General features: G+C 45.7%; 1 protein-coding gene across 1 annotated transcript in view; it reads left to right on the top strand.

Moving 5' to 3' along the window:
- thsd4 (thrombospondin type 1 domain containing 4) overlaps window positions 1-27,874 on the top strand; it is a 198,173-nt gene that overhangs the window by 14,764 nt on the left and 155,535 nt on the right. The window contains exons 6-8 of the mRNA XM_084337554.1: window positions 8,105-8,375; window positions 11,945-12,047; window positions 15,442-15,581. Coding sequence (XP_084193680.1) covers window positions 8,105-8,375; window positions 11,945-12,047; window positions 15,442-15,581 — 514 coding nt within the window. The remainder of the gene's footprint in view (window positions 1-8,104; window positions 8,376-11,944; window positions 12,048-15,441; window positions 15,582-27,874) is intronic.

Below are 27,874 nucleotides of genomic sequence, written 5' to 3' on the forward strand. Positions count from 1 at the left end.
GAATATACAGTACAACATGGAAATGAGATAAAGAAAATGTTTAAGCGGCTGCTGGACTAAGGTTACATCTCGACAGACACTGGTGAGTGCAGTGATGTGAATGTAAATGAATGGAAACTCAAGTTGATCAACGCATTTTGACTACAAATCTGCCAGGGAATCTCATCAATACTAATCAAACAATATAAATATAGTCCTTTCATGCACAATTGATATCCTAGCTATTCTAACGTTGCAATGCACGATTGATATCTTAAACAACGTTGCAAGACGGCTGTTCCTCAAGCACTTATTTTCAACCTAGAACCTAGACGTGCATGCGCGCAACCTAAACGTGCCTGCGCTCAACCTCCCCGAGCAATTAGGCACGGTGCATTTCTTATTACGTCGGGACATTTGTGTTTGTGTCAGATTTGTGTTTGTATCTAGACCACATTGCTTAGCAGAGTTCAGTGATGTGAATGGAAACTGTCAAGTTGATCAACCGATTTTGAGTATCTATCTGCATGGGAGCAATTTTTTTCTTCTTCAAGTAACTAAATAGTTACTTTTCACAGTAACGCATTACTTTTGGGTGTAAGTAACTAGTAACGTAACGGAGTTACTTTTGAAATGAGTAACTAGTAAAGTAACTGAGTTACTATTTTTCAGTAACTAGCACAACACTGGTCATCATACATCAACTGTTTTTGCGCTTGTTTTGTTGAATTACCAGAGGAAAGAATGCCTTAGAAACATTTGATCGTAAATTCTTACCTGTTCACATCTCTCTCTTCTCCATGGCCTGGGTACATTCTCTTTCTCAGTCGCCATCCATCTTTCTCTGATGCCTGCATTATTGACAATCACTATGTGAAACACGTGTTTTTGTTTGGTTTGGTTGGCATGAACTGCCAGGAGAGATATTGATTGAAAATAATGCTCAAATGACAAGGACAGCCATTATAATTTAACATTACAGCTCACAGTCTAAATGTAAACCTGTTCACCTCTCTCTCCTTTCCCTGCCTGGCCTTTCTCTATAACATTACAGCTCACAGTCTAAATATAAACCTGTTCACCTCTCTCTCCTCTCCCTGCCTGGCCTTTCTGACACCTGTATTAACAACATGGAGATGAATCAAACTGCTGCTTTACTATACCATTACAACATACTGAGTTAACTAAATGCTTACTGTCTATTCTGCCCTACAAAGGCAAAAAGCCTTAGTTTCAAGTTTTCAAGTTTCTTTAATAGTTGGCATACAGAAGTACAGAATACTTTCATACAAAATGCTTCTTACTGTTACGCTCCAGAGACTGTGTTAGACAAGATAGTATCAAATAACATAGTATAGCATGTAAATTAGAAGTAGAAAATGAGGTCACAGTGTTCAGTATAGACATATGTACAATGTTCGATGCAGAATAGACGTAACTGAGTTACCATATAATATACAATACTATGCAGTGTACTAATGTACAATATTATATAGTGCAAAGCAGAAATGCAGAAATGGGATGAGGTACAATTTAGGTACAATTTACAGTAAGGTGTACGAGTTGTAGTGCAATCCTTCATCAATAAATATAAAGTGTGGGGAGTGGGTGCTACAGTGTGTTTGTTTAAAGTGAGTGTGTGCTATAAAGTGTGGGGAGTGGGTGCTACAGTGTGTTTGTTTAAAGTGAGTGTGTGCGTGTGGATGTGTGTGCTATGTGCGTTTGATGGTTGTTGTTGTGTAGTGTTCATTGTTCGTTAAGCAGCCTGATGGCCTGGGGATAGAAGCTTCTTCTGAGTCTTTCTGTACTCGCCTTGAGACTCCGGTATCGCTTGCCTGACCGCAGCAGTTCAAAGAGGCAGTTGTTCGGGTGGCTCGAGTCCTTAATAATTCTCTTAGCCTTCCCCCTGCACCGCTTGTTGTAAATGTTCTGGAGGGTGGGGAGCCCCCCTCCGATTGTGCGTTCGGCTGAACGTGTCACTCTTTGTAGTCTGCTTCGGTCTTGTGCAGTGCTATTCCCAAACCAGGAGGTGATGTTGCCAGTCAGGATGCTCTCTATTGTACATGAGTAGAAGTTCTTAAGGATCTTCTGACTGACTTGGAACTTCCTTAGGCGCCTGAGGAAGTAGAGGCGTTGTCGTGCCTTCTTCACAACACTGTCAATGTGTGTGGTCCATGTCAAGTCCTCGGATATGTAGGCTCCGAGGTACTTAAAGCTGTTGACTCTCTCAACCGGTGCCCCGTCGATGCTGAGGGGGCTGTAGTCCTTGACCCCCGACCTCCTGAAGTCCACAATCATCTCCTTTGTTTTGCTGACGTTCAGGGAGAGGCTGTTTTCCTGGCACCATCCCGCCAGGACCTTGACCTCTTCCAGGTAGGCCCTCTCGTCGTTGGCAGAGATCAGGCCCACCACCACTGTGTCGTCGGCAAATTTGATGATTGTGTTGCTACTCCGCTGAGCCACACAGTCGTGTGTGTACAGGGAGTAGAGGAGGGGACTCAGAACACAGCCCTGGGGGGCCCTATGTTGAGGGTGATGGATGAGGAGGTGCAGTTGCCTGCTCTCACCACCTGGGGTCTGCCCGTCAGGAAGTCCAAGACCCACTGGCAGAGGTCATAGTTCAAGCCCAGGTCCCTGAGCTTGGCTATGAGTTTGGAGGGGACTATGGTATTGAATGCCGAGCTGTAGTCAATGAATAGCATTCTCACATAGTTCCCCTTCCTCTTGTCCAGGTGTGATGCTGCTGTGTGCAGCACATGGGCTATGGCGTCCTCCGTGGACCTGTTGGGGCGGTATGCAAATTGCAGGGGGTCCATGTTGATGGGGAGGGAGGAGCAGATGTAGCCCTTTACTAGCTTCTCAAAGCACTTCATGGCTATGGAGGTGATAGCTACAGGGCGGTAGTCGTTGAGGCAAGCATCTTGAGGCAAACTTTACTTACTATAGTTAGCCTTTGAAATAGTGTTAATAGTACACATGTAGAGGGGTACAGATATAAGATAAGATGATAAGATGATCCTTTATTAATCCCCTTGGGGAAATTCAGGTGTCAACGCAGCATGGTGGGGGGGGGGGGGGGATACAGAGCTTCACAGTCCTATACAGTCCAGTATCTATATACTGTATACTATCTATATATACTATAGATCCACTATATTTATGCCATATAGTGGAATAAATACACATGTAGAGGGATAAATACACATGTAGAGGGGTACAGGTATAGTGGTATAAATACACATTTAGCGAGGCACAGATATAGTAGTATAAATACACATGTAGAGGGGTACAGGTATAGTGGTATAAATACACATTTAGCGAGGCACAGATATAGTAGTATAAATACACATGTAGAGGGGTACAGGTATAGTGGTATAAATACACATTTAGCGAGGCACAGATATAGTAGTATAAATACACATGTAGAGGGGTACAGGTATAGTGGTATAAATACACATTTAGCGAGGCACAGATATAGTAGTATAAATACACATGTAGAGGGGTACAGGTATAGTGGTATAAATACACATTTAGAGGGGTACAGGTTTAGTGGTATATATACACATGTAGAGATGTACAGATATAGTGGTATTCATACACATGTAGATGGGTACAGGTATAGTGGTATAAATACATTTAGAGGGGTACATGTTTAGTGGTATAAATACACATGTAGATGGGTACAGGTATAGTGGTATAAATACATTTAGAGGGGTACATGTTTAGTGGTATAAATACACATGTAGATGGGTACAGGTATAGTGGTATAAATACATTTAGAGGGGTACATGTTTAGTGGTATAAATACACATGTAGATGGGTACAGGTATAGTGGTATAAATACATTTAGAGGGGTACATGTTTAGTGGTATAAATACACATGTAGATGGGTACAGGTATAGTGGTATAAATACATTTAGAGGGGTACATGTTTAGTGGTATAAATACACATGTAGAGATGTACAGATATAGTTGTATACATACACATGTAGAGGTGTACAGATATAGTGGTATATATATACATGTAGAGTGTACATATATAGTGGTATACACATAGAGAGTACAGATATAGTGGTATAAATACTCATGTAGAGGGGTACATATGTAGAGAGGTACATATGTAATAGTATTCATACACATGTAGAGTGTACAGATATACAGTAGTGGTACAAATATTCATGTAGAGGGATGCTATGCTGTGCAAAGGCAAAAAGCAGTAATGGAAGTTAAGGCTTTTTGCCTTTGTTTTTTTTTATCCACTTTTTCTCCCATTTTCTATTTTTCTCCCATCCCAATTTTTCATATCGTCCAATTCAACCCTCCCCTGTCTTCGAACGTTGTTTCTTGCCTCCCACAAGCCGGCTGCAATGTGGACTAAGTCATACATAGCACGAGTCCCCTCCGATACTCGAGGTAACAGCCGTCGCATCTTTTCACTTGCGCGGCTCGATCTTTCAGCGTCGGGGTCTGGGCTTTGGAGGGGCCCCGCCCCCGTCGCTTCTTGATTCTACTGCGCAGGCGCACCAACCGACCTGTAGGAGTCGCTGTCCACAACGCCCGATCCCCACCCTTCAGTTTCCCTCCCCGTAATACGGCCAATGTGTATTACTGTGGACGACCAGCTAAACTGAAAGCAATGTGGAGAGCGGGGCTCGAACTGACGAGCCCAGCGTCTCCAGCATTTCGTGGCGAGCGCCTTGCCCACTACGCCACGTAGCCGCCCCACCGCATAGCCTAATTCTTTTAATTCTCTGACACCGTAGCCTATTCTCTGACAATATAAGCCTTCAGAGACGTTTTTTTTGTTGTCCTTTTAACACAATGGGGACCGGCCACGTATATATACGGGTTTCGGTGCCATGCGTTGTGGACCAGAGGCATGTATATAGCCGTGGCAAGTTGTTATTGTTTTATTCCATATTAATAACTGGGTCAAGATCCCGACCGGCTCTGCAGATCTACCCTCGTCTGTGGAATCGAGAACATGCAATACCGGCCAGATCCTCTTAGGGGCTCCATCGCTCCACTGCAGTATGCCTTGTGGGCAAATGGAAAACTTAATTTTTTTCATTCAGTTTCATAGTACCCGGATCCTGAACCAACACAATGCACTGTGGATCACGTTTCGAATTGCAGATTTCACCATGGAATAATGGGATTCATCATCAGCCAATGGACATATCGATCTACCAGATGCCGATCGATAACGGCGAAATGTTTCAAGTTTCAAGTTTCAAGTTTCTTTAATAGTTGTCATACAGAAGTACAGAATACTTTTTTTTTTTTTTTTTTTTTTTTTTTTTTCCCTTCATTTTCCTCCGATTTTCTCCCATCCCAATGTTAGTCGTATGCCAATTCCCAGTCCCTTCCTGGTCGCTGCGCTTTACCCCCCACAGTCAGATCATTTGGGAGAGTGGAGGCTACCACGTGCTTCCTCCGACACACGTCCAGCCAATCACCGCTTCTTTTCACCTGGCAGCGCGGATTCTCATTGAGAGGGCGTAGCGTGTGGGAGGACCACACTATCCCCCTCACGTCCAATCCGCGCTTAGCAGGCGCCCCGACCGAACTGTAGGAGTCGCTGTTTACAACGACCCGGACCCACCCGGCCAGCTTCTCCCACCCTCTGATACAGCCAATTGTATCAGTGCAGACGGCCAGCCAAGCTGGTGACAACCCCGGAGCTGTGAGCTGGATTCGAACAGGCGAACCAAGCTCACAGCTCCGGGGCTGGTGACGAACGCAATCTCCGCTCGACCACCTAACCGCCTACAGTACAGAATACTTTCATACAAAATGCTTCTTACTGTTACGCTCCAGAGACTGTGCTAGACAAGATAGTATCAAATAACATAGTATAGCATGTAATTTAGAAGAAGAAAATGAGGTCACAGTGTTCGGTATAGACATATGTACAATGTTCTGAGTTACCATATAATATACAATACTATGCAGTGTACTAATGTACAGTACTATATAGTGCAAAGCAGAAATGGGATGAGGTACAATTTAGGTACAATTTACATGCCCGGGGGTATCCCACAGGCTCACGGTAAGACCTTTTTCACCTAAATTACAGCCGGATCAGACCTTGCTGTGAGACGCAAGCAGTCGATCAGTGAATGTGGCTAGTTACACGGACACTGTATTGGTAATCAATAATACTAAATGACGTCCCCCACCCCCCACCCCCCCCCCCTTTCATGCATACATGCTCTGGGACAGCCCGGATCATATGCAGTTTGAGTTATTTCATTAGCATATATAAAACGGAAATGCCGTTGAATATAACGTTAGTAGCCATTAGCTCCATAACTAGCTTTCCAGAAAATATATGAGACAAAATCTGCGATAAAGCTTATATTCACGGTGCTATAAAATGACAACCTACTGATGCATTTTTTTTTTTTTTTTTTGCCATTTTGAAGGGACGGTTTATGAACTCAATTGACAATGAGAATGGACAGATAGCAACACTATAAAGCATAGATATAGTTGTACAAAAACCCACACGTTTGTTTACATTCCCAGGTCCTCTAGCCACTAATTAGACTAAGCCCAGTGGTTGCCAAAGTGTTAATGAAGGAATACTCTCCAAATCAGATAACACGGACGATTGCTTCTACTGTGCGAGCTGCCTGCCATTGCTGTTTGAATGAAGATTCGCTTCTGTGTCGTCAAATGTTGTGCTTAGTGAACATTCGTGAGGCTGCCTGGAGATATAGCTCTAAGGTGGAAGAGATGATCAGCAGAGGGAAGCAGTAATCTAACAACTGGGAGAATTTCAAACAGGCTATCTTTCCTTTTTTCAGATTTTTGATACACTGTTTCTCCATCAAGAATGCTTTTTCATAATTCGGATGGCATTTTACTAACTTCAGTGTCAACCAAGAATGATATGCAATTCGAAATTGGCCCCTGTAAAAAAAAGAAATGGTGGAGCTGAAAAAGCTAGAATTAAAAACTAAAATTGCTAGTAAAAGATGCAGAACAATATTTGAAAATTACAGACCTGTTTAGTAGAGGAAGGAACAAGTGACTTGCTGCGAAACATGCTGGTGATGTAGAGTAGGACAGTTTAATTGGGGGAGAGACAGAGAGAGCGACAGACAGACAGACAGACAGACAGACAGACAGACAGACAGACAGACAGACAGACAAACAGACAGACAGACAGACAGACAGACAGACAGACAGACAGACAGACAGACAGACAGACAGACAGACAGACAGACAGACAGACAGACAGACAGACAGACAGACAGGCAGGCAGACAGAGAGACAGACAGACAGACAGACAGACAGACAGACACAGAGACAGAGACAGAGACAGAAAGACACATACAGAGAGAGAGAGACAGAGAGAGACACACACAGCGAGAGAGAGAGACACACACACACACACACACACACAGAGACACACATACACACACAGAGATGTAGATTTGGTCTCCCTGATGTTGACTCCTTAGCCACAGCCTTGGGTTGTTTAATACTGGACGAGTGTTTCATAACGGCCGTTGTGTGGGCCAGTTCCGGGGCCGGTGCGTGGGCTGGTGCGTCCCGGGCTGAATGTCCCGGGCTGAATGTCCCGGGCTGAATTTGTGTCCCAGTCCGCCCCTGTCTACTCATATAACTAGGGTTATATGGATAACCTTCGTTACCAGTCAGGATGATCTCTATTGTGCATGAGTAGAAGTTCTTTAAGATCTTCTGACTCACTTTGAGTCATTTGACGGCCTACCAGTACCATAATGTTATGGCCCACGGAGGCCCCAGCAAGATGCCTTTTCTGTTGTGTTCTGTTGTGTTGTGTTGTCTTTTGTTGTGTTCTGTTGTGTTGTGTTGTGTTCAACTTCTGTTGTCTTGTATTGTGTTCTGTTGTCTTGTATTGTGTTGTGTTGTGTTCTGTTCTGTTGTGTTGTGTTCTGTCGTGTTCTGTTCTGTTGTGTTTGACTCATCTCGAGCTCTCCTCCGTCTTTGAGTGTTGTTCAGGCAGGAGTTAACCCTTTGTGGAGTCGATGGAAACAGTGATTTAAACGTGCATGAAATTTATTTGAACTTAGTGGTGAGGACACTTTTAGGTCTTGGGAAGAGTGGTAAATGAATGCCTATGGCCCTACAGCAACCCACAGCATCACTACAGCACACCCTACCAGCAGCCCAGGGGGTCCCAGCACAGACACAACCATCCAGCCTGGACCTCTCTCTACCAGCCTGGTGCCACCCACCAGAACCAGAACCAGGTCCATCCACAACCACAACCACAGGCCCAGGAGTCTTACCCAGGCAGCCAGACCGCTGAGCCCCCGCAGACCCCTGAAAGACCCTACAGCCCCCTACCCACCTCCTCTTGTGCTGGGGAGCACGTCCAGTACAAGATATGCAACAACAATGTAAGATCTCCCACACAGAGTTTGTGTTTTTTTTTTGGTAACGCTTTATAATAAGTGTTAGTTAATAGGTAATAAGGCCCTTATAAGTCCTTATAAGATTATATTACATGTTAATAACAGCATCATGAACACATTCATTGTTAGATTATAAGACATATAACTCAATGAGTTTATTATAATTGTTTATAATAGCGTTACAAATATATTTATTGACTCTTACTAACTTACATTTACTAAGCTTTTTTGTTGCTTTATTAAGGTAAAAATGTATTAGCAGCATTTATTAACAGTTAACTAAGCTGTTTGCAGCTACCGAATCTAAGCAGTTTTGCACACATTCATTTAATTTGACAATTATTGAGAGTAAATGAGTTTGAATATGGTCATCACCACCAGTGATGTCATCAGGGACATTGAATCATTGTGTTGTGGTTACAGCTCCATGAAATGATGTAGATAAAAATTAAAAATTAAAATATTAATACCTTATCTTATAAGGACTGCTACCTTATCATACCTTACCATGCTGCTGTAATTAACACAACACAACGTTGTGTTGAATGTTGATTCAATAATAATAATAATAATAATGGATTGGATTTATATAGCGCTCTTCTCTGACTCAGAGCGCTTCACAGAGTCCATTATTCGTTCATACACAGTCATACTGGTGGTGGTAAGCTACAATTGCAGCCAGAGCTGCCCTGAGGCAGACTCACGGAAGCGTGGCGAATAATCATCGCCTACGGCCCCTCCGACCACCACCAACATTCATTCACATGCATACACATTCATACGAGGCAAGTAGGTTAAGTGTCTTGCCCAAGGACACAACGGCAATGGGATGGACATGGGCTTGAGCGGGATCAATATCCCCAATGTCATCACTGGTGGCCATATTCAAACAAATTTACGCTTAATAACTGTCAAACTGAATGTCTGCAAAACTGTTTCGATTTTTTTATGTATTTATTAGTGTATGAGATAGATGAAGTGCAAAAAAAATCAACATTGTTTTTTGGTAAAGTGCCCCTTTAACCTTAATAATAACGCATTGTTCTCACTTTAGATCCAGTAGCTGCAAACATCTTAGTTAACTGTTATCAAGTACATACTGCTAATACATTAATAATAATGTTTTTTTTACCTTAATAAAGCTACAAAAATATATTAGTAAATATTTAACAATGACAAAGATGTGTTTGTAATGCTATTATAAACAATTATAAGAAACTCACAAGGCTTTTATTAATGTTATTTTCTTTTATGACTTATACTTTATTGACGTTTTTTTTTCCTTTTGCACACACAGGACATCAGAACAACACAAAGTAATGACATAACAATGTGAATCAACATAGGTCGGTCCTGAAAGACAACACACCCACCTAGACCACTAACATCAAGACTACAATGACAACACCCCACATGGGAGGGAAACAAAAAAATATATAAATAAAATTTAAGAAAAATCAACTACATTAAACAGAAAATAAAGCTACATTAATACAAAGAACACATCATGTCGACATAAACATACATTTGTCAGGTATTCTTTCACCTCAGTTTCCTTATTCCTGAACCTGAACCGTACCCTCCACTCTCACAGGTCCAGTGTGATCCAAAGTAACTGTACCTTCGCCACTTTTACGCCTCCAAAGCTTATTTGCTAACAGTTGTACCAGAGATAATCATATGCACCACCGCTGTCTTAGGCAAGTGGGCCCACCAACGCAGTTATAACATTCTTAAGCAGTCTAATGGTTTCTTACAAGTGCTTACTGTATAAATGTCTTATAATCTAATAAATGTGTTCATGATGCTATTATTAAAGCCCAACCTCCAGGTTAAACCCTACTGATCAATGATGGGTAGTTTACATCATTGGTATATAATTTCATTATTTATTTTTTTCCATTTGACACCGGAAATGCCACTCTGAAAGAGTTAAAAAGGTCCACGCACGAATAACATGCACGCGCGAATCAAAAAAGCTTATCAAACGCCGACGTCACTACAGGTGCATATTAATGAGCCGAATCTAAAAGCTTATCAGACGCTAGCACGGCCGTGACGTCACTTCAGGAAATGCCTTGCCCGTCCGGGTCATAGTACTAGATCAATGGTGGCCCACTCGGTGCATCACAGTTAGCCTATATCTCCGCCGTCCCTGCTACAGTCGGGACCACTACACTGACGTTAGCCTATGGTTCTCTCCTCTTTGTGTGCCCCCGTCCTCGCGGGTGTCCTGCGGAGGAGCTTGTGGACGCGACAACAGCGGCGGCCGTTGTTAGCTCATAGCTATCGTGTACCACTAGCCTTTACGGGCTCGAGCACCCTACAGGCTGCCACCATTGTCGCCGTTGTCGCGTCCATGGGCCCCCCGGCAGGGTACCCGTGGGGACGGGGTGTACAGAGAGGAGAGAACCATTTTGGGTCGGCCGTTCATGCCGGCCAGCGAGCCGGATGTCGGGATATGTTGTTAGCACAATAGCTACCAAGCTATGTTAGCTACTAACGTTATAAACACAATATGTGTACAACGACACAATGATTTACATTATTACAAATATGTAACGTGGTTGTGGCTTGAGAGATGGGTGGCTATAATCACGGAGCAATAGTGTTAGGTGAAACAGATACATTTTCATTCGGCTAGTAGTAGCAAGCATATATCTATGGTAGCAAGGCTCTCTGCCTGCAGTGCCTGCCACTAGCTGTGTGTGACTCTCAGCGCCCCCTGGTGAGCCCCCTGGTGCCCTGCACCTGTTGTGACGAGATCATTTCGATTACACACGCACGTTATGAACCATTGATTAAAATATCCACGTGCGTGGTGATTGTGTTGGGCAGACAAAATGTTTGATAAAAACGCTAAAACTGGGTCAATTTCAATACTTTTTTTTTTCCTTCTTCATGAAACTCACCGTTGGCCTAGTCCACATTGTTTATTGAACAAAAATACAACGTGAAGGTTGGCCTTTAACACTTAATATATATATAATAGTCTTATTAACACGTAATAATGTTAATAAGCATATTATAAGGGCCTTATTAACTAATGCTTATTACAAGGATCTTAATATAAAGCGTTACTTGTTTGGTTTTTAGCCTGCACTGAGGGCATCTGATCCATGGTGTGATGTATGAAGAAGACGTATAGAATATCTTTATGGTATTACTCTATATTAATATATGTAATATCGCTATGGTCTTACATTATTGGGTCTCGGTTGTGCAATCGCACAGATATGTAAGTAAATGGGGGCCTGTTTAGACTAGAGTGGAATATGGAGAAATGTCACAGAGCTTGACTTTTATTGGACAGCCATCATAAATGCTGGAATCCAAGGAGGAACGTGGTCTTGCCTGTACCAGGAGGGAGACGGCCTCCAGTGGTCTCATCAACGCCACCAGAGCGAGACATTTTGAAATGTGAGCTTGTTGCAGCTACTGTATGAACGTACTACCTGGAGTAGTCTTTGTTTTTATTGACCGTGTGTGTATGTGTGTGTGTGTGTGTGTGTGTGTGTGTGTGTGTCTGTGTGTGTGGTCCATCCCATCCGCAGGACTGTCCTCCATCAAGCAGACACGCGCGGGCAGATCAGTGCTCTTCATACAACAAGCAGCCGTTCATGGGCAGGCTCTACGAGTGGGAGCCTTTCAATGAAGGTAGGAGAGCTGAATCCACCCTGCTAATACCATAATAGTGACAGGAATCACCATGAAAGGATTATATATCAGTTAAATTAGACAATTAAATAGGAGATTGGCATTTGGTTAGATTAAAACTTAAAGGATAACTCCAACATTTTGGGAAATTAGCTTATTTAACATCTTCCCTGGAGTTAGACAAGAAGATACATACCTTTTTTGTCTCTGTGCGTGCATTTAGCTTAGGGAACAGTCGCTCCGTTAGCATAGCTTAGCTTCATCACTGGAAGTGAGGCAGGACAGTACCCTGACGTTCCCTACAGGTTTGTTGATATTCTCATTCCTTCAAAGGATCTGAACCGATTGAAGTTTATGGATACCATGACTTAAAATCCTCTTACCTTGACGATTAAAAGCCTCCCCAATTTAGAAAACAGTAATCCAATGGCTGGTATTGATATACTACTAACTACTGCACGCTAACGGAGCTAACCGGACACTCAAGCAGATAACGAGAGCAATGACTTCCTTTCTGGGGGGTTTCAAAATAAAAGAGCGACGTCTATAGCAGCGGAAAGCGTTTATTTTGTACATTATCTAACGTTAACACGAACCTAAACTAACTTTAGGTTAGTTGTAACGTTAGTTTAGGTTCGTGTTAACGTTAGATAATGTACAAAATAAACGTTTTCCGCTGCTATAAACGTTGCACTTTTATTTTGAAAACCCCAGAAAGGAAGTCATTATATTTGTTTTACACATCCTGTTCTGCGTTAGCTCCGGTTATCTCCGAGCGTCCAGTAGTTAGTAGTATATTATCAATACCAACCATTGGATTACTGTTTTCTAAATTGGGGAGGCTTTTAATCGTCAAGGTAAGAGGATTTTAAGTCATGGTATCCATAAACTTCAATCGGTTCAGATCCTTTGAAGGAATGAGAATATCAACAAACCTGTAGGGAACGTCAGGGTACTGTCCTGACCCACTTCCAGTGATGAAGCTAAGCTATGCTAACGGAGCGACTGTTCCCTAAGCTAAATGCACGCACAGAGACAAAAAAGGTATGTATCTTCTTGTCTAACTCCAGGGAAGATGTTAAATAAGCTAATTTCCCAAAATGTTGGAGTTATCCTTTAAAGGGGAACAGCACCCAAATTAAGAATTACAATATGTTATTTCTATAGACTAGGACATAACATATAGGCTACTCTCTCCCAAAGTCAGAAACCAGAGAAGTAATTGTCTCAAACTACAGTAGTGATGTCATCAGGCATAAAGTCTGGAGCTGCTCCATTGACAATGAATGAGAGACCCACAGAATGTGTGGTTTCTTTTTTATACCCAAATTAGCTTTATTCTATAGTAGAGCTCAGAAACAGAAAATGTACCTATGAACTCAAAACATTCCCCTGGGTGCTTAGTGTCATATATATATACCATACCAGAGAGAGTTGTTCATGTTGAATACTAGACTGCTTTAGATCATAGGAATAACATTATATTAATTCTTAAAAATGCAACTGTGTATTCTATTCAGGGAATTGACAGAATAAATATTTACAGAAAAATCGTCTATATCAACTCAAGTACCCATATCAGTACTCAAATCAAATAAAATAAAATCAAATGTATTTGTAAGACCCGACAACACATGTTAACGTCCCCATGGGCCAGACACGTCTTCTTTAAACAAGTCAAGAAGAAACATTACAATAAATCAAGAACAAAACAAAAACACCATGAAGTCCAAACATTTTAAATAAATAAAATAAATGAAACCAACACTCCCAGACATACCCCACACGAAGGTAAGGAAAAACTCACTAAAACCTAGCAATAGGAAAAAATGCACCACAGGCAATGTGGAGGAGAAGATAGATATCAATTTCCTCTCTGTGCATTCAGTAGAAAGCTATCTGACTACAAGCTAGCCTAGTTTAGCACAGATTAATTAAAGCAGATATGGACCAGTTAGCCTACAGTAGCTGTTGGCTAAAAACACCTCTCCCAGAATCTTAAAATAGGCTAGTGGTCCGTATCCGCTTCCATTAATCTATCTTCTTGTTTGATTCTGGAGAAGACGGTAAATGCATTTCCCATAATGTTGCTGTGTTCCTTTACAGAGTATAAACATCATGAAGCATTTGAGGTAAATGAAAGGCACCACGACAAGCCTAGAGTTTGTTCACTGCCCTCTCTTGTCTTTTTTGTTATGGTACTGTAGCAGTAGTAATCAGGGAATACTCAATGAAGAAACCCAATCCCCTTATCAAACATCTATGCTACTCATAGTGATCAAATAAAAAGTCTATTAAGGGCGGCAGTATACTGAAATTGAATGCAGACTTGCCTGATATAGAAACACAATTGTATAATGTTGCCACCAAAGGTCTGGCTCCACCCCCGCAGCCGGTATACGTTGCATCTGACTAGTTGGGCTAGCACACTGCGGTGGCCCAAGCCAATGTGGAGCGTTGTGTTCTCAGCAAATATGTAATTTTGTTCCTATAAACCTGATGAAGTTAATTTCCAGGACGAGCATACTGTCATTTTTACTGTGCACCACAATCTTAAACCAGCACGTTTCCCACCTTCACAAAGCAAAATAAAATTCAGCCTAATGACTGTATGTCATTATCTCTTTTACAAACTGGTGTAAAACGTAATTCAGTAGCATCACTCTTACGATACTACTTGGGATAGGACACAAATGGAAACGACCATGACAGTCATACAGTACATACGGTAAATGGTGCATTTATATAGTGCTTTGATCCAAAAACGCTTTACAATTTTTGTTTCTCACATTCACCCATTCACTCACACATTCACACACCGATGGCAGAGGCGACCATGCAAGGTGCCAACCTGCTCATCGGGAGCAATTAGGGGTTAAGTGTCTTGCTCAAGGACACATTGACACGCTGCCCAGGAGGAGCGGGAATCGAACCGGAAACCTTCCGATTACCAGACGACTGCTCTACCTCCTGAGCCACTGTCGCCCCCCCTTGTCGCAGTACTGTAGAGATACAATGACCCCCTCTGCTCTGTGTGATGTAACAGTTCATTATGTTTACATCATTAAAGGGACACACCAACATTGTGGAAAATGCGCTTATCATCTTCAGAGTCAGACAAGAAGATAGATACAAATGTCCTCTCTGTGCGTTCAGTAGAAAGCTATCCGGCTGCAAGCTAACCTAGCTGAGCACAAATTAATGGAAGCAGACACGGACCACTAGAACTCCGGGAGAGGTGTTTTTGGCCGACAACTAGGCTAGCAGGTCCATATCGGCGTCCATTAATTCGTGTCTATAGCTACATATGTATTTTATTAAATAAAATCTCAAAAGAGGTATTGTTTTTGTACATTGTTCTCATCCTCCGTCATTATGTTGAATCTTCCCTCAGTCCCCGGGGACCAGCACTGTGAGCTCAACTGTCGAGCCACTGGCTTCCGCTTCTACGTGCGTCAGGCAGACATGGTCATGGACGGGACGCCGTGCGGCGGCGAGGATGAGACTTCTGTGTGTGTGGCGGGAAAGTGTCAGGTAGGTCCTAATGTTAAAGGAGTCTGTAACGCTGGTGAACAGCAAAAGAGAACCCTGCTTGATATTTCACTTGTTTTGGTCTGATGTTGTGGGTTGGAGTTGAGTGGGGGTAGGGGAAGGGCTTCTATTGCTGGCCACATCTCAGGCTCTGCCCAGAGAGGTCTGGAGAAATTGTCGGTGTACTGTATGTTCAATGTGCAGTGTACTCTGACGTGAGATCAAGTGTGCTGTGGAATTAGGATTAGGATTACATTTCCATTCGACATACATATTTGTGTCAGCACTCACTTATTCATAACTAGTGGGGCATTTTGTATACACCTCCATATGTCCTCCATTCACATTCTCACAAAAATGTTGGTAACAGGAGGGAGGAATCATTATTTTAGCTGGACATCAAATGTCAGGATTTGCATAATGAGCTGCTAGCAAAATCATACAAAACGACGCCATCTATTTTGTGATGCCAGAACGGACAGATTTCTTGCACAGATGCCACACTAACCAACAAACAAAAAGGAAGGCATTCCACATCAAGAAAAAAAGAGCAAAGATTGTCAATTGTCAAATTATGAAAATGATATTGCGTATGCGGTTACTTGGACTGTCTGGAGCCTGAGTGCATCATCTGCAGGAACAGGTTATGTTAGCTAACTTCATGACGCCGAACAGCGCTGCTGAAGAGGCTGTTGAAAGCCAAGCATCCATTCTACAGATAACGTTAGCTGTGCAGCAGGTTCAGGTCATTTTTCTTGTTGTTACTATACACAGATCTTTTATGTATTTTATTATATATATTTCTTCAATTTTATTACTTACTTTTATTTTTTTTCCATCCTTTCCTTGTACAGTGTCCTTGAGTCTGAGAAAGGCGCTTCTCTCTTAAAATTCAATCTATTATTATTATTATTATTATTATTATTATTATTATTATTCCCTCCCTCCCTCCCTCCCTCCCTCCCTCCCTCGAGTTGTGGCGACTATGAGAAAGCTACATTCATAGATTTTCAATTCTTTCCTGATATAGCCAGACAATGCATCGGCTAGTATTTTTGTAAACTAAAGGTTCAGTCCCACCCTAGAGCCATGAAAGATTAGGTTTGATTGTAATGATAGTATTTGCTCGCTTTGATGTCTGGTGACCAAATCCCTCCTCTCACAGTCTGTCAATTCTGGATTATGATTATTACAGGCACTGGTGATATATGTACATGCTACTTGTTTAATCCAGATAAGACATAAATACAAATACTGTACAAATACTACACTTGTTAATCAGATGCCTATTACGTCCACATAGAAGTGCTGCTTATGCTGTTCATTGCACTGTTCTCTCATCTACGTTTCTGCAATCTCTGAGTACACATCAACAAGGCATGGTTTTCTTCATAGGCTTTGATTTCATCCCCAAATCACAACATACATTGGTTTATAATTATTGTCATAATTGTTTTTGCTGTTTTTATTTATTATAAATCTGAATAATAATGGCATACATGTCAAAGACACTTTGACATGAAGGCGGGAGGAGCTGGAATCGAACCAGGAATTTTCCGATTACCAGGTGACCACTCTACCTCCTGAGCTACTGTCGCTTATCTGATTTCTGAATCATTATCTGATTTCATATTGTGAATAAAACACTGAGATATCAAGTTTTGCTGAGTTACTTCAGCTCTGTATGTATGTGTTGCTAAGCAACCGCTGTCAGATTGCTTGACAACTAACTGTTGTCTAATGGTATTGGAAAGATAAGCACATGCAGTATCCCTGTACACACATGCATTTCTTCAGATATGTCAGTGTGCAGTAGTGTCCTGTTCTCTGTCCCAATGCAGTAGTTAGAGGTTTGATGCCTTGCTCAAGGGCACTCCAACAGGGACGGTGGGCAGTGCGTACCAGTATTTAACACCAGCCACCCTCCGGTCACCAACGCACAGCCGGTATGCACGCTTTCGTCAGAGCTGGGGATCGAACCAGCGACCATTCAGTGACAGCTTTGTCATTATCTCTTTTACAAACTGTTATACTGACCAGTATGTAGCGTATTTAGTTTAGTGAATGCAATGCTGGCTTTTACCAGGAGAGGGCAGCAGAGTATAAGCATGTAATCCACCTACAGAGGATGAAATGAGTGGAGGTCGGAGGTCGGTGAGTGAGGGAGTGTTTTAGTCTTGGACCAAAGTCAAGGGATCTGGGATATCAATGAAGGATGCACATATATGTACCTCTGACGTTACATTTGAATACATATCACTAAAACACACCTGTGTCCATAGACTCAGAAGAGACGCGGGTCCCCTTGTGTGTGACTCCCCTATGCCTGTAAAGCGCTTCTGAGCAGCCCTGTATCCAGCTTTGTTCAATTCACTTTAGCTGCCTTTTGATCAGGATTAAACTTATAATATTTCTGTGCTTTTCAACATGACTTAAAAGCCTGAATGAACTCCAGCCAAATATTCTCCTTAAGGAACTCTCTTTTCGATTTCCCCTCCGTCACGGTGAGATTGTTCCGACCTTCTCTCGTCGACCCTGTTCGTTTCCCATGCATCATAATCCAGAAGAGATATCTTTAGCATGTTAAAACATTTAATCAAGATAGAACTTCCTCTGATCTCTTATTAGTTTTGATGTCGTTTTCCATTTGTATTGTGGGTGAACATTTGATTCATCACAGAGGGGGTAATAGTGCTCTCACCAGAGGGGGGGGGGGGGGTTGATCCGCTTTGATGTGGCACCTCTGGTGGTATCCCACTCCAGTCAGCTGCTGTGGTCAGTGTGGTACCGCTAGGCTGTACTGTATCATACTGTGTGTGTGTGTGTGTGTGTGTGTGTGTGTGCGTGTGCGTGTGTGTGTGTGTGTGTGACTCCAGTCAGCTGCTGTGGTCAGTGTGATACCGCTAGGCTGTACTGTATCATACTGTCCAGGTTGATGGTGTGTGTGTGTGTGTGCGCGTGCGTGCGTGCGTATAAAATGCTGTTGAAGTAGAAAGGTTTTGTGCCATGTGCCTTGTATAAAAGAATTATATAAAAAAAAAAAAAAAACTAACCCTACAATTCCTTCTGATTGTCAGCAGTGTGGGACGCAGCTGCCCTTTGTTCTGATTGAGGACAGAGCCTTTAACTAAATGTTACCCTACAAGGCTACAGGCTTTATTCATCACTGCAGATATTGCATTGTGGAGAAGTGAATTGTCCAGTTAAATACACATCAGCTGTGAAGGCCACCAATTTCTCCAGAATCATTTTAAATCCATTTATCCAGTGCTTGGAAAAACGCTGCTGTACACAGTTTGGATTAAAAGGTGTCTAACAATAAGCTAGATAATGTTGTAATGGAGGGGAAACTCTCTCTCTCTCTCTCTCTCTCTCTCTCTCTCTCTCTCTCTCTCTCTCTCTCTCTCTCTCTCTCTCTCTCTCTCACTCTTTCTATCTCTCTCTTTCTCTCTCTTGCCCCCCCCCCCTCTCTCTCGCCCCCCCCCCTCCCCTCTCTCTCCCTCCCTCCCTCGCTCGCCTTCTCTCTCTTAGAATGTCTGTGTAGGCATCTGTACTCAGTTCTCCTACCTGGCACCCGGGGGGACAACGCTGCCCCTACTGGAGAAATCCGGTATAGCCTACATTAATTCTTATTTCAGATGATTCCGACTGAAGGGGGATTCAGCAGGCAGGACACATCCTGTTGTAGTGGCGAGATGATGTTGTAAATTATGCTGGAAGACCATAAAATATCATTGATGACATCGCCAGAAAGAAACAGCTGCTGCTCATGCCTTGGCAAATTCTTTTCTTTTGTTTTTCACTGTGACAAATCCTTCATTTATCCCAGAGCTTCCCCACCGTTTTCCTACAGTTGACTCCTCCAGACTGAGGTGGAACATGTCTATGACCTGGCCGTCTACATGCCATGAAACTATCACACTGTTAGTTATGTTTACTCCTAAAAAACAAACATCTGTTTCCAGGCGAGCTGCGTGGCTCCACACTGGCTTCTGTGTATTTGCGGTTTACAAGTGGAAAATATAGTGACCAGATATGATCATATTTTCGTTTATTTTACGTGTTTTCAAATCGGGGTCCCAACCCCAAAGTAATTTTGTTGGTTTGTTCTAGTTCTAGTAGCCGAAATCAAGTACTGTGTGCGACTCCCTAAAAACCTGGTATCTCATTTATAATATAAACCCAGATAACCCCATAACCTCATTGGACCTCACGCCCCCCCCCCCCCCCCCCCCCCCCCTTAACCATAACCATGATCTTGGTCCTCATGCCCAACCTTAATCCTAACCATAACCTCATTGGTCCTCACGCCCCTCCTTAACCCTAACCATAACCTCATTGGTCCTCACGCCCCTCCTTAACCCTAACCATAACCTCATTGGTCCTTTCGCCCAATTTTAACCCTACCTCATTGGTCCTCACCAATTGGACCCTTAATCCATTGGACATGGTGCATGAGGCACTACATAATATACCAAGTTTTTAGTGAATCCCATAGAAGAACAGTATAGGTGTTGCATGGAGTTGTTGTTTGGTCAGGTCTTGTCAACGTCTTGTCTGGTGATATGGACCAAACCTAGAGAAAGCAGACGGCTAATACTTCGTTTATGAGCTCAAAAGCTGCCGGGGTGTATGTGTGTGTTTGTGCGTGTGAGGTTTGGTCTGCTCCCCGCCACACGCTCCGTTCCTTTAAGGTACTATGTTGATTAATGCATTCCCCGCCACGCGCTCTGTTCCTTTAAGGTGCCGTGTTGATTGGTGCTTTCCCCGCCACACGCTTTTGGAGCAAGTATCAATCTCATCCCGCAGCTGTCACAGCTTTTAATTAGCGCCCCTGAAGGCTTTATACACAGACCTCCTTACTATCGATGTTGGGTCGTTCTGAAATACACCTGCATATACGTGCCTTCCCTGTCGCTGTTCCTATCTTTTTGCTCTCCAGGACCTTTTGTGGAGAACCGCTGTGGAGAACCTGGTTCCCCGTTCGGAGCTGCGCCTCGTTATCTGCCCGCTTTTCGCGTTGCGCTCTGGTGAGTCTTTTTGGATTATCAGTTTTTTGTGTGTTTGGTGAACACCGAAGAAATCCCGTTTTTGTTGTACTGGACTCACCTAATTTTTGTGTTAGATTAACACTGAGGATTACCGTATTGTTTTTCTCTGGACTCAGCTAACTTGTGTGTGGTACACCGAAGATCAAGTCACTTGGATTAATACTGGACCAGTCACCTCTCTGCCTCTGTGTGTTCATTGGGCTAACTCTGATTTCTCTCTCTCTCCGTTTCCACCGGGAGTGAAAGCTGGGAGTATCTGCAGAGCCGCTTCAACGTCACTTGCCAATTCCTCACCACTACCTACTGGGAGTATCTGCAGAGCCGCTACATTGTCACATGCCAGATCCCCGTTTGTTCGATTGCTGTACTTCATCCATCTTGTGACTCTGTAAATAAATACGCCCTAGCTTTTGGCTAACTCTGAACTTCCTCTCTGTGCCGTTGCGTTTGAGGTCGGTTACAAACCATAACATTACGACCCAACCATGACGACCTCAGCCGACACAGAGAGGGTCAGAACAGCGTTGGCGGTCCAGATAGAGTTAACCAACGACCACAGCCTACAGCTAGGAGCGGCTGCGGCTGCTGTACAGGAGCTCCGAGACCAGGTCCTGCCTATTCAGGGGTCCCTTGGCTCTCTGGCTAGCCAGCAGTCTAATATTCTCCACCAATTAGAAGCGTTGAGTGAAACCGTTAACACCTTGCTTGTAACCCCACTTACTTCAGGAGCCTCGGCCGGAGCATCACCCGCAGCCCTGGCAGGCCCCGCGCCTCCCGATCCCGCACCTCGGGAGCCCCGTCTCTCCGAACCACGGTTGTTCAATGGTAACTTCGAGGATTGTGCCACATTCATCATGCAATGTGAGTTGGTTTTGTGTCATCAACCCAGCCGATTCACTTCAAGGGGAGCCCAAGTGGCTTACATGACTAACTTGCTCTCAGGCCGGGCAGCCCAGTGGGTCACTGCCTCCTGGGCAATGGGGGCTGATTTCTGTTTTTCCTACCCAGACTTCGTGGCTGAGCTCCGCAGGGTTTTCCACCACCCAGCCCGTGGCCAGGACCCTGGAGCCCGGTTGGGTACCTTCCGGCAGGGCAGTGGCGGGGTCACCGACTACGTGCTGGAGTTCAGACTGGCGGCAACGGAGAGCGGTTGGAACGATCAAGCGCTTCGTCTCACCTTCTTGAGGGGGCTCAACGATGCTGTCAGGGACCAGCTCGCGACCCGTGAGGAACCTGAGTCCCTCGAGGACCTGTTCAGCTTCGCCATTCGCATCGACGGACGCCTCCAGGAGAGAAGACGTGAGAGAACCCGACAGGGACCTCCAGAGGTTCTCCAGACCCCCCGTACTCGTGACGGTACTGCGGGCCGCCCTGCTCCCAACACGACTGGTGGCTCTTTCCCCTCCCGTTCGGTGCCCGGGGAGGAACCCATGCAGCTGGGACGTTCACATCTTAGCCAAGCTGAACGGGAGGCGAGGTTCAGGTCCGGCCTTTGCCTCTACTGCGGTCGGGATGGACACCGTATCGCCAACTGCCCCACCCGGCCAAAAGACCAGGCTCGCCGGGACCCCGGGAGATCCTGGTGAGCCGTTTTTCTCGTTCCCAGAGCCGTGCACCACCTAGCCGTCTGATGAGCGTCACCCTGGCCTGGGTGGACCAACGGGCCACGGTGGAGGCACTCATTGACTCGGGGGCTGACGAGAGTTTCTTAGACTTCGAGTTTGCTACCCGGGCCAACATTCCACTTGAGGACCTAGTGAGGCCATTGGAGATATTCGCATTGGACCACCAGATCCCCTCTTGTCCCAGTAGTCCTGGGCCGGCCCTGGCTCGCGCTGCACAAGCCCCACATAGCCTGGTCCTCCGGTACCATCAGGGGGTGGAGCTCCTCCTGTCATGCCCAGTGTCTTCAGGCGGCGTCCTGTCCCTCGCCCCGGAGATCCGTTTGTGAGCCGCCTCCGGACCTCTCGACCATACCCCCCGAGTACCACGACCTCATGGAGGTTTTCAGTAAGTCCAGGGCTCAGGCCCTTCCGCCTCACCGGCCTTACGACTGTGCCATCGACCTCCGCTCAGGGGCTCCCCTTCCCGGCAGCCGCCTCTACAGTCTGACCGTCCCTGAGAAGGCAGCGATGGATCAATACATCTCTGAGTCCTTGGAAGCAGGACTCATTCGGCCTTCCTCCTCTCCTGTGGCGGCCGGCTTCTTCTTTGTTGGGAAGAAGGACGGAGACCTTCGACCCTGCATCGACTATCGCCAGCTCAACGAGATCACCATTAAGAACAAGTACCCTCTTCCTCTCATGAACTCCACCTTCGAGCCTCTCACCCAGGCTACCGTCTTTACCAAGCTGGACCTCCGGAGTGCCTACCATCTAGTCCGTATCCGAGAGGGCGATGAGTGGAAGACCGCCTTCAAGACTCCCAGGGGCCACTACGAGTACCTGGTTATGCCGTTCGGCCTCACCAACGCTCCGGCGGTATTCCAGGCGCTCATGAACGACGTCCTTCGTGACATGCTGGAGGAGTTTAGTTTGTGGTAGTATACCTAGACGACATCCTCATCTTCTCCAAGACCCTCGAGGAACACATCCAGCATGTCCGCCATGTGCTGGAGCGCCTCCTCCACAATCGGCTCTTCGTCAAGGCGGAGAAGTGCCGATTCCACTCCGACTCCGTCGATTACCTGGGCTTCATCGTGGAGAGAGGCTTGACCCGAGCTGATCCTCGCAAGATCCGGGCCGTGGAGGAGTGGCCGGAACCCACCTCTCGGAAGGAGTTACAGAGCTTCCTCGGGTTCGCCAACTTCTACCGAAGATTCATCCGGAACTACAATCAAGTGGCGGAACCGCTTACCAGGCTGACCTCTCCCGCCCTGCCGTTCGACTGGTCCACAGCGGCGTGTGCTGCGTTCCGCTCCCTCAAGAAGAGGTTCACTTCCGCCCCGATCTTGCTCCATCCAGACCCCAAGAGACAGTTCATCGTAGAGGTGGACACCTCGGATACTGGACTGGGAGCTATCTTATCCCAGCGGTCGGCAACAGACCAGAAGGTACATCCGTGCGCCTTCTACTCGCGTCGTTTCCTCCCTGCCAAGAGGAACTATGACATCGGCAATCGGGAGCTGCTGGCGGTTGTGGCTGCCTTGGAGGAGTGGCGTCATTGGCTAGAGGGGGCCGAGGAGCCGTTTACCATTTGGACGGACCACAAGAACCTGACGTACATCCGTGCTTCCAAGCGCCTCAATGGCCGGCAGGCAAGATGGGCCAGCTTCCTCAGCCGGTTCGACTTCTCGCTGACGTTTCGCCCTGGTTCCCGCAACACGAAGGCCGACTCCCTGTCCCGGTTACACTCCAAGGGGGCTCCAACCACTGAGGACCCGACTCCCATCCTCCCAGAGGCCAGGGTGGTAGGAGTAGTCACCTTGGGCATCGAGGGGGTGGTAAGGCGTGCCCTACGCTTCCATCGCGCTCCAGGCAATGTACCGGTTCATCGTCTCTTCGTCCCCGACTCGGTCCGGTCCCGGGTCCTCCAGTGGGGCCATACCAGCCGGTTCGCCTGCCACCCGGGCGTTCATCGCACGTTCTCCTTCCTGGCTCGTCGATTCTGGTGGCCCACCATGAGGAACGACGTCAAGGAGTTCGTACTGGCCTGCGCAGTCTGCGCCCGCAGCAAGGCCTCCCACCAGGCACCCTCCGGGCTATTACAGCCGCTTCCCATTCCGAGCCGTCCTTGGTCACATGTGGCGTTGGACTTCGTCACGGGTCTTCCTTCTTCCCAGGGGAACACGTGCCTACTGACCGTGGTGGATCGGTTCAGCAAGGGGGTTCACCTCGTGGCCCTTCCCAAGCTTCCCTCGGCGGCCGAGACGGCGGACCTCCTGACACGCCACGTGTTTCGCCTCCATGGTTTTCCCCAGGACGTCGTCTCGGACCGGGGGCCCCAGTTCACATCCCAGGTATGGCGGGCTTTTTGCAAGGGATTGGGGGCAACGGTCGTCTTTCCTCTGGTTATCATCCCCAGACTAACGGACAAACGGAGAGGATGAACCAGAGTGTGGAGTCTGCTCTTCGGTGTGTGGCTGCCGAGAGACCAGCTTCTTGGAGCCGTTTCCTTCCCTGGGTCGAGTACTCCATCAACTCCATGGTCAGTTCCGCCACCGGCCTCTCACCCTTTGAGGTATCCCTGGGCTACCAAGCCCCTCTTTTCCCTGCACAGGAGTCGGAGGTGGCAGTTCCCTCCGTACAGGACCACCTCGACCGGTGCCGTCGGGTCTGGGAAATCACCAGGACCGCGCTGCTCCGGTCATCGGAGCGCGCCAGTCGTGGGGCTGACCGGCGCCGGGTTCCTGCGCCGACGTACCACCCTGGGCAGAGGGTGTGGCTTTCCGCACGGGACCTTCCACTTCGGTCCTCGGCCAAGAAGCTTAACCCCCGGTTCGTCGGTCCTTTTGAGGTTCTGAAGGTACTCAGTCCGGCGGCGGTGAGTCTTAAGCTTCCTGCGTCCATGCACATTCACCCCGTTTTCCATGTGTCCCGGGTTAAGCCTGTCTCTCTCAGTCCCCTGATGCCTCCTGCTCCGGAACCACCTCCTCCCGAGATGGTGGACGGTCACCCCCAGTGGCAGGTCCGCCGGTTGATGGGCGTTCGACGGCGGGGTCGGGGGTTCCAGTACCTGGTGGACTGGGAGGGGTACGGTCCGGAAGAACGGAGCTGGGTCTCCCGCCGGCTCATCGTGGATCCCGGCCTGATCACCGACTTCCATCGTGCCCATCCGGGCGAGCCGGGTCGGGCTGGTCGCCGGGTGGCTCCCGTGGAGGGGGGGGTACTGTGAGGTTTGGTCCGCTCCCCGCCACACGCTCCGTTCCTTTAAGGTACTATGTTGATTAATGCATTCCCCGCCACGCGCTCCGTTCCTTTAAGGTGCCGTGTTGATGGGTGCTTTCCCCGCCACACGTATCAAGTATCAATCTCATCCCGCAGCTGTCACAGCTTGTAATTAGCGCCCCTGAAGGCTTTATATACACAGACCTCCTTACTATCGATGTTGGGTCGTTCTGAAATACACCTGCATATACCTGCCTTCCCCGTCGCTGTTCCTATCTTTTTGCTCTCCAGGACCTTTTGTGGAGAACCGCTGTGGAGAACCAACTTTTACTTGTGTTGTGTTAAATGTCGATGCCCCGAGGGAGTTTCGAACCCCGGTTTCCCACGCCGCGGCCGACAGCATAGACCGCTATACCAAGAGGTGAATTCACTTCATGATAACGTGTCTATGTGTCTTTTAACTCATTCCCCGCCAACAACAAGTCTACTCGTTATGTGGCGCCATGCGCTGAACGCCAACAATGAGTAAACTCGTTATTTGGTCAGTTTTTCTTTTTTTCGATTTTAATATTCTATTCAATGGCTGCGGTTACATGGTGACTTTTAATTCCGAATTATAACTTCGGAATCAAATCATTCGGATGTAAAAAAAAAATCATGCGAGTTTACATGTCAAATCTTAATTCCGACAAGGTGTTTACATGAAAGTCACTGTCTAATCGGGAGTTTTCGAGTCATCGTAAGGTTTGGGGCTGGGAAGGCTTCTGATTGGGTAAACGTAAACAGGATGTTAACGTCATTACGTTTACCAGAAGTAAACAAACAGCTGCGACCGGTATTCTCAGCTACTGTGCTAGCGTACCAAACAACATTAACCAGACTCTCGGTGTGTCTATTCTGCTAACGTTAAAGGCCTCTAAATGCTACAGCAACTTCAAAGCAACTGCACCACAACATCGAAAAAGCAAAGGTGTTGCAGGCCTTTATGCTTCTGCAACATCGACGCACAGCCTATGTAACATTGTACCCCGTATGTAGCAACCCATTGATAACAAGCAGACAAATAAGCATAATTTTTACTTCCGGGCGGGGGGTTTCAAAATAAAAGAGCGACGTCTAAAAGCACCGTAAATACGTTTATTCTTTACAATATCTAATATATATATCTATACACGAACCTAAACTAATCTAAAGTTAGTTTAGGTTCGTGTTAACGTTAGATAATGTACAAAAGAAACCTATTTACGGTGCTTTTAGACGTCGCTCTTTTATTTTGAAATCCCCCGACGGAAGTATTATAGTGTCTGTTGCTAGCAGCTTCACTTTTGCCGGCCGGTTCTGTGCTTTTTCTAGCTAACGTATCATCATTCGTTTCCAAAGGAGAGGAGAGAAAGACCGCGGCTCACATGCAGCTCAAACTACCTGTTGGAATAAATTAATTGATTGATGTTTAACTTGTCCCTGTGTGTGTCCAGTCATTTCGACTAGCAAACGTTGTATCTAACGTTACCTCAGGATACCATTGTTGTTAGTTGCTATGTAGCTATTTTGTGGATAGCATTTTGTGGATAGCATTTTGTATAGCATCAATACTAGCTGGCTGGCTACAGCTTTATTTACTAAATTATGGAGGCTTTTTAATCGTCAAGGTAAGAGAGGATTTGTCATGATCAACTGAAGGCGTATGCTATGGAACAATATGTGCCCCTGTTCGCGATCATCTATGTGTACTGTAGCCTATGCACGATCATGTGCAGAAAGACCGGGGGGAACTAATTCCGAAAAAGCGTTTACATGGACAGAAAAAGCTTTAATTCGGAATGATAAACGGAATAAACCGGCCACTTACATCGGAATGGATTTTATTTCGGAATGGCCATTTTCATTCGGAATTAAGTATTTTCAGATGTTTACATGATAACTTTAAATAGGATTTAACGTTAATTCCGAATGAAAAGGGGAATAAACTGTCCATGTAAACGCAGCCAATGTCAAATACACCTGTATGTTGCCGTTAAAAGGCATACTGGGACCCCAAGGGTGCAGTACCGGCCAGATCCTGCTAGATGGCAGTGTCGCTCACCCTTTGAAATTTTATATCTCACCCTGTGTTACACTTAAATCCCTCCGGGCGCTAAATTTAGATGGAGCCGAGTGAATCGCTTCATCTGACCACTTCGAAACGCATCTGGCACACTCGATCCATAAGTTGTGCCAAATTATGTCCGGGACCAGATGGACACCAATCAAACACCGCGCAGGTGATTGATTGAATGAAAATTGTATTAACAGATAGCAGAATGGGTACAATACAGTACGGCTCAATACACACAATTGTTAAGGGGATGCAGACCAGAGAAAGACTTTCGTCTTGTTTACATCAGGGTCCCCCATTTTCAATTCATAATGAATTGTAAGT

The sequence above is a fragment of the Notolepis coatsorum genome (genome assembly GCF_963971535.1).
Source record: "Notolepis coatsorum genome assembly, chromosome: 20".
Taxonomy (NCBI): Eukaryota; Metazoa; Chordata; class Actinopteri; order Aulopiformes; family Paralepididae; genus Notolepis; species Notolepis coatsorum.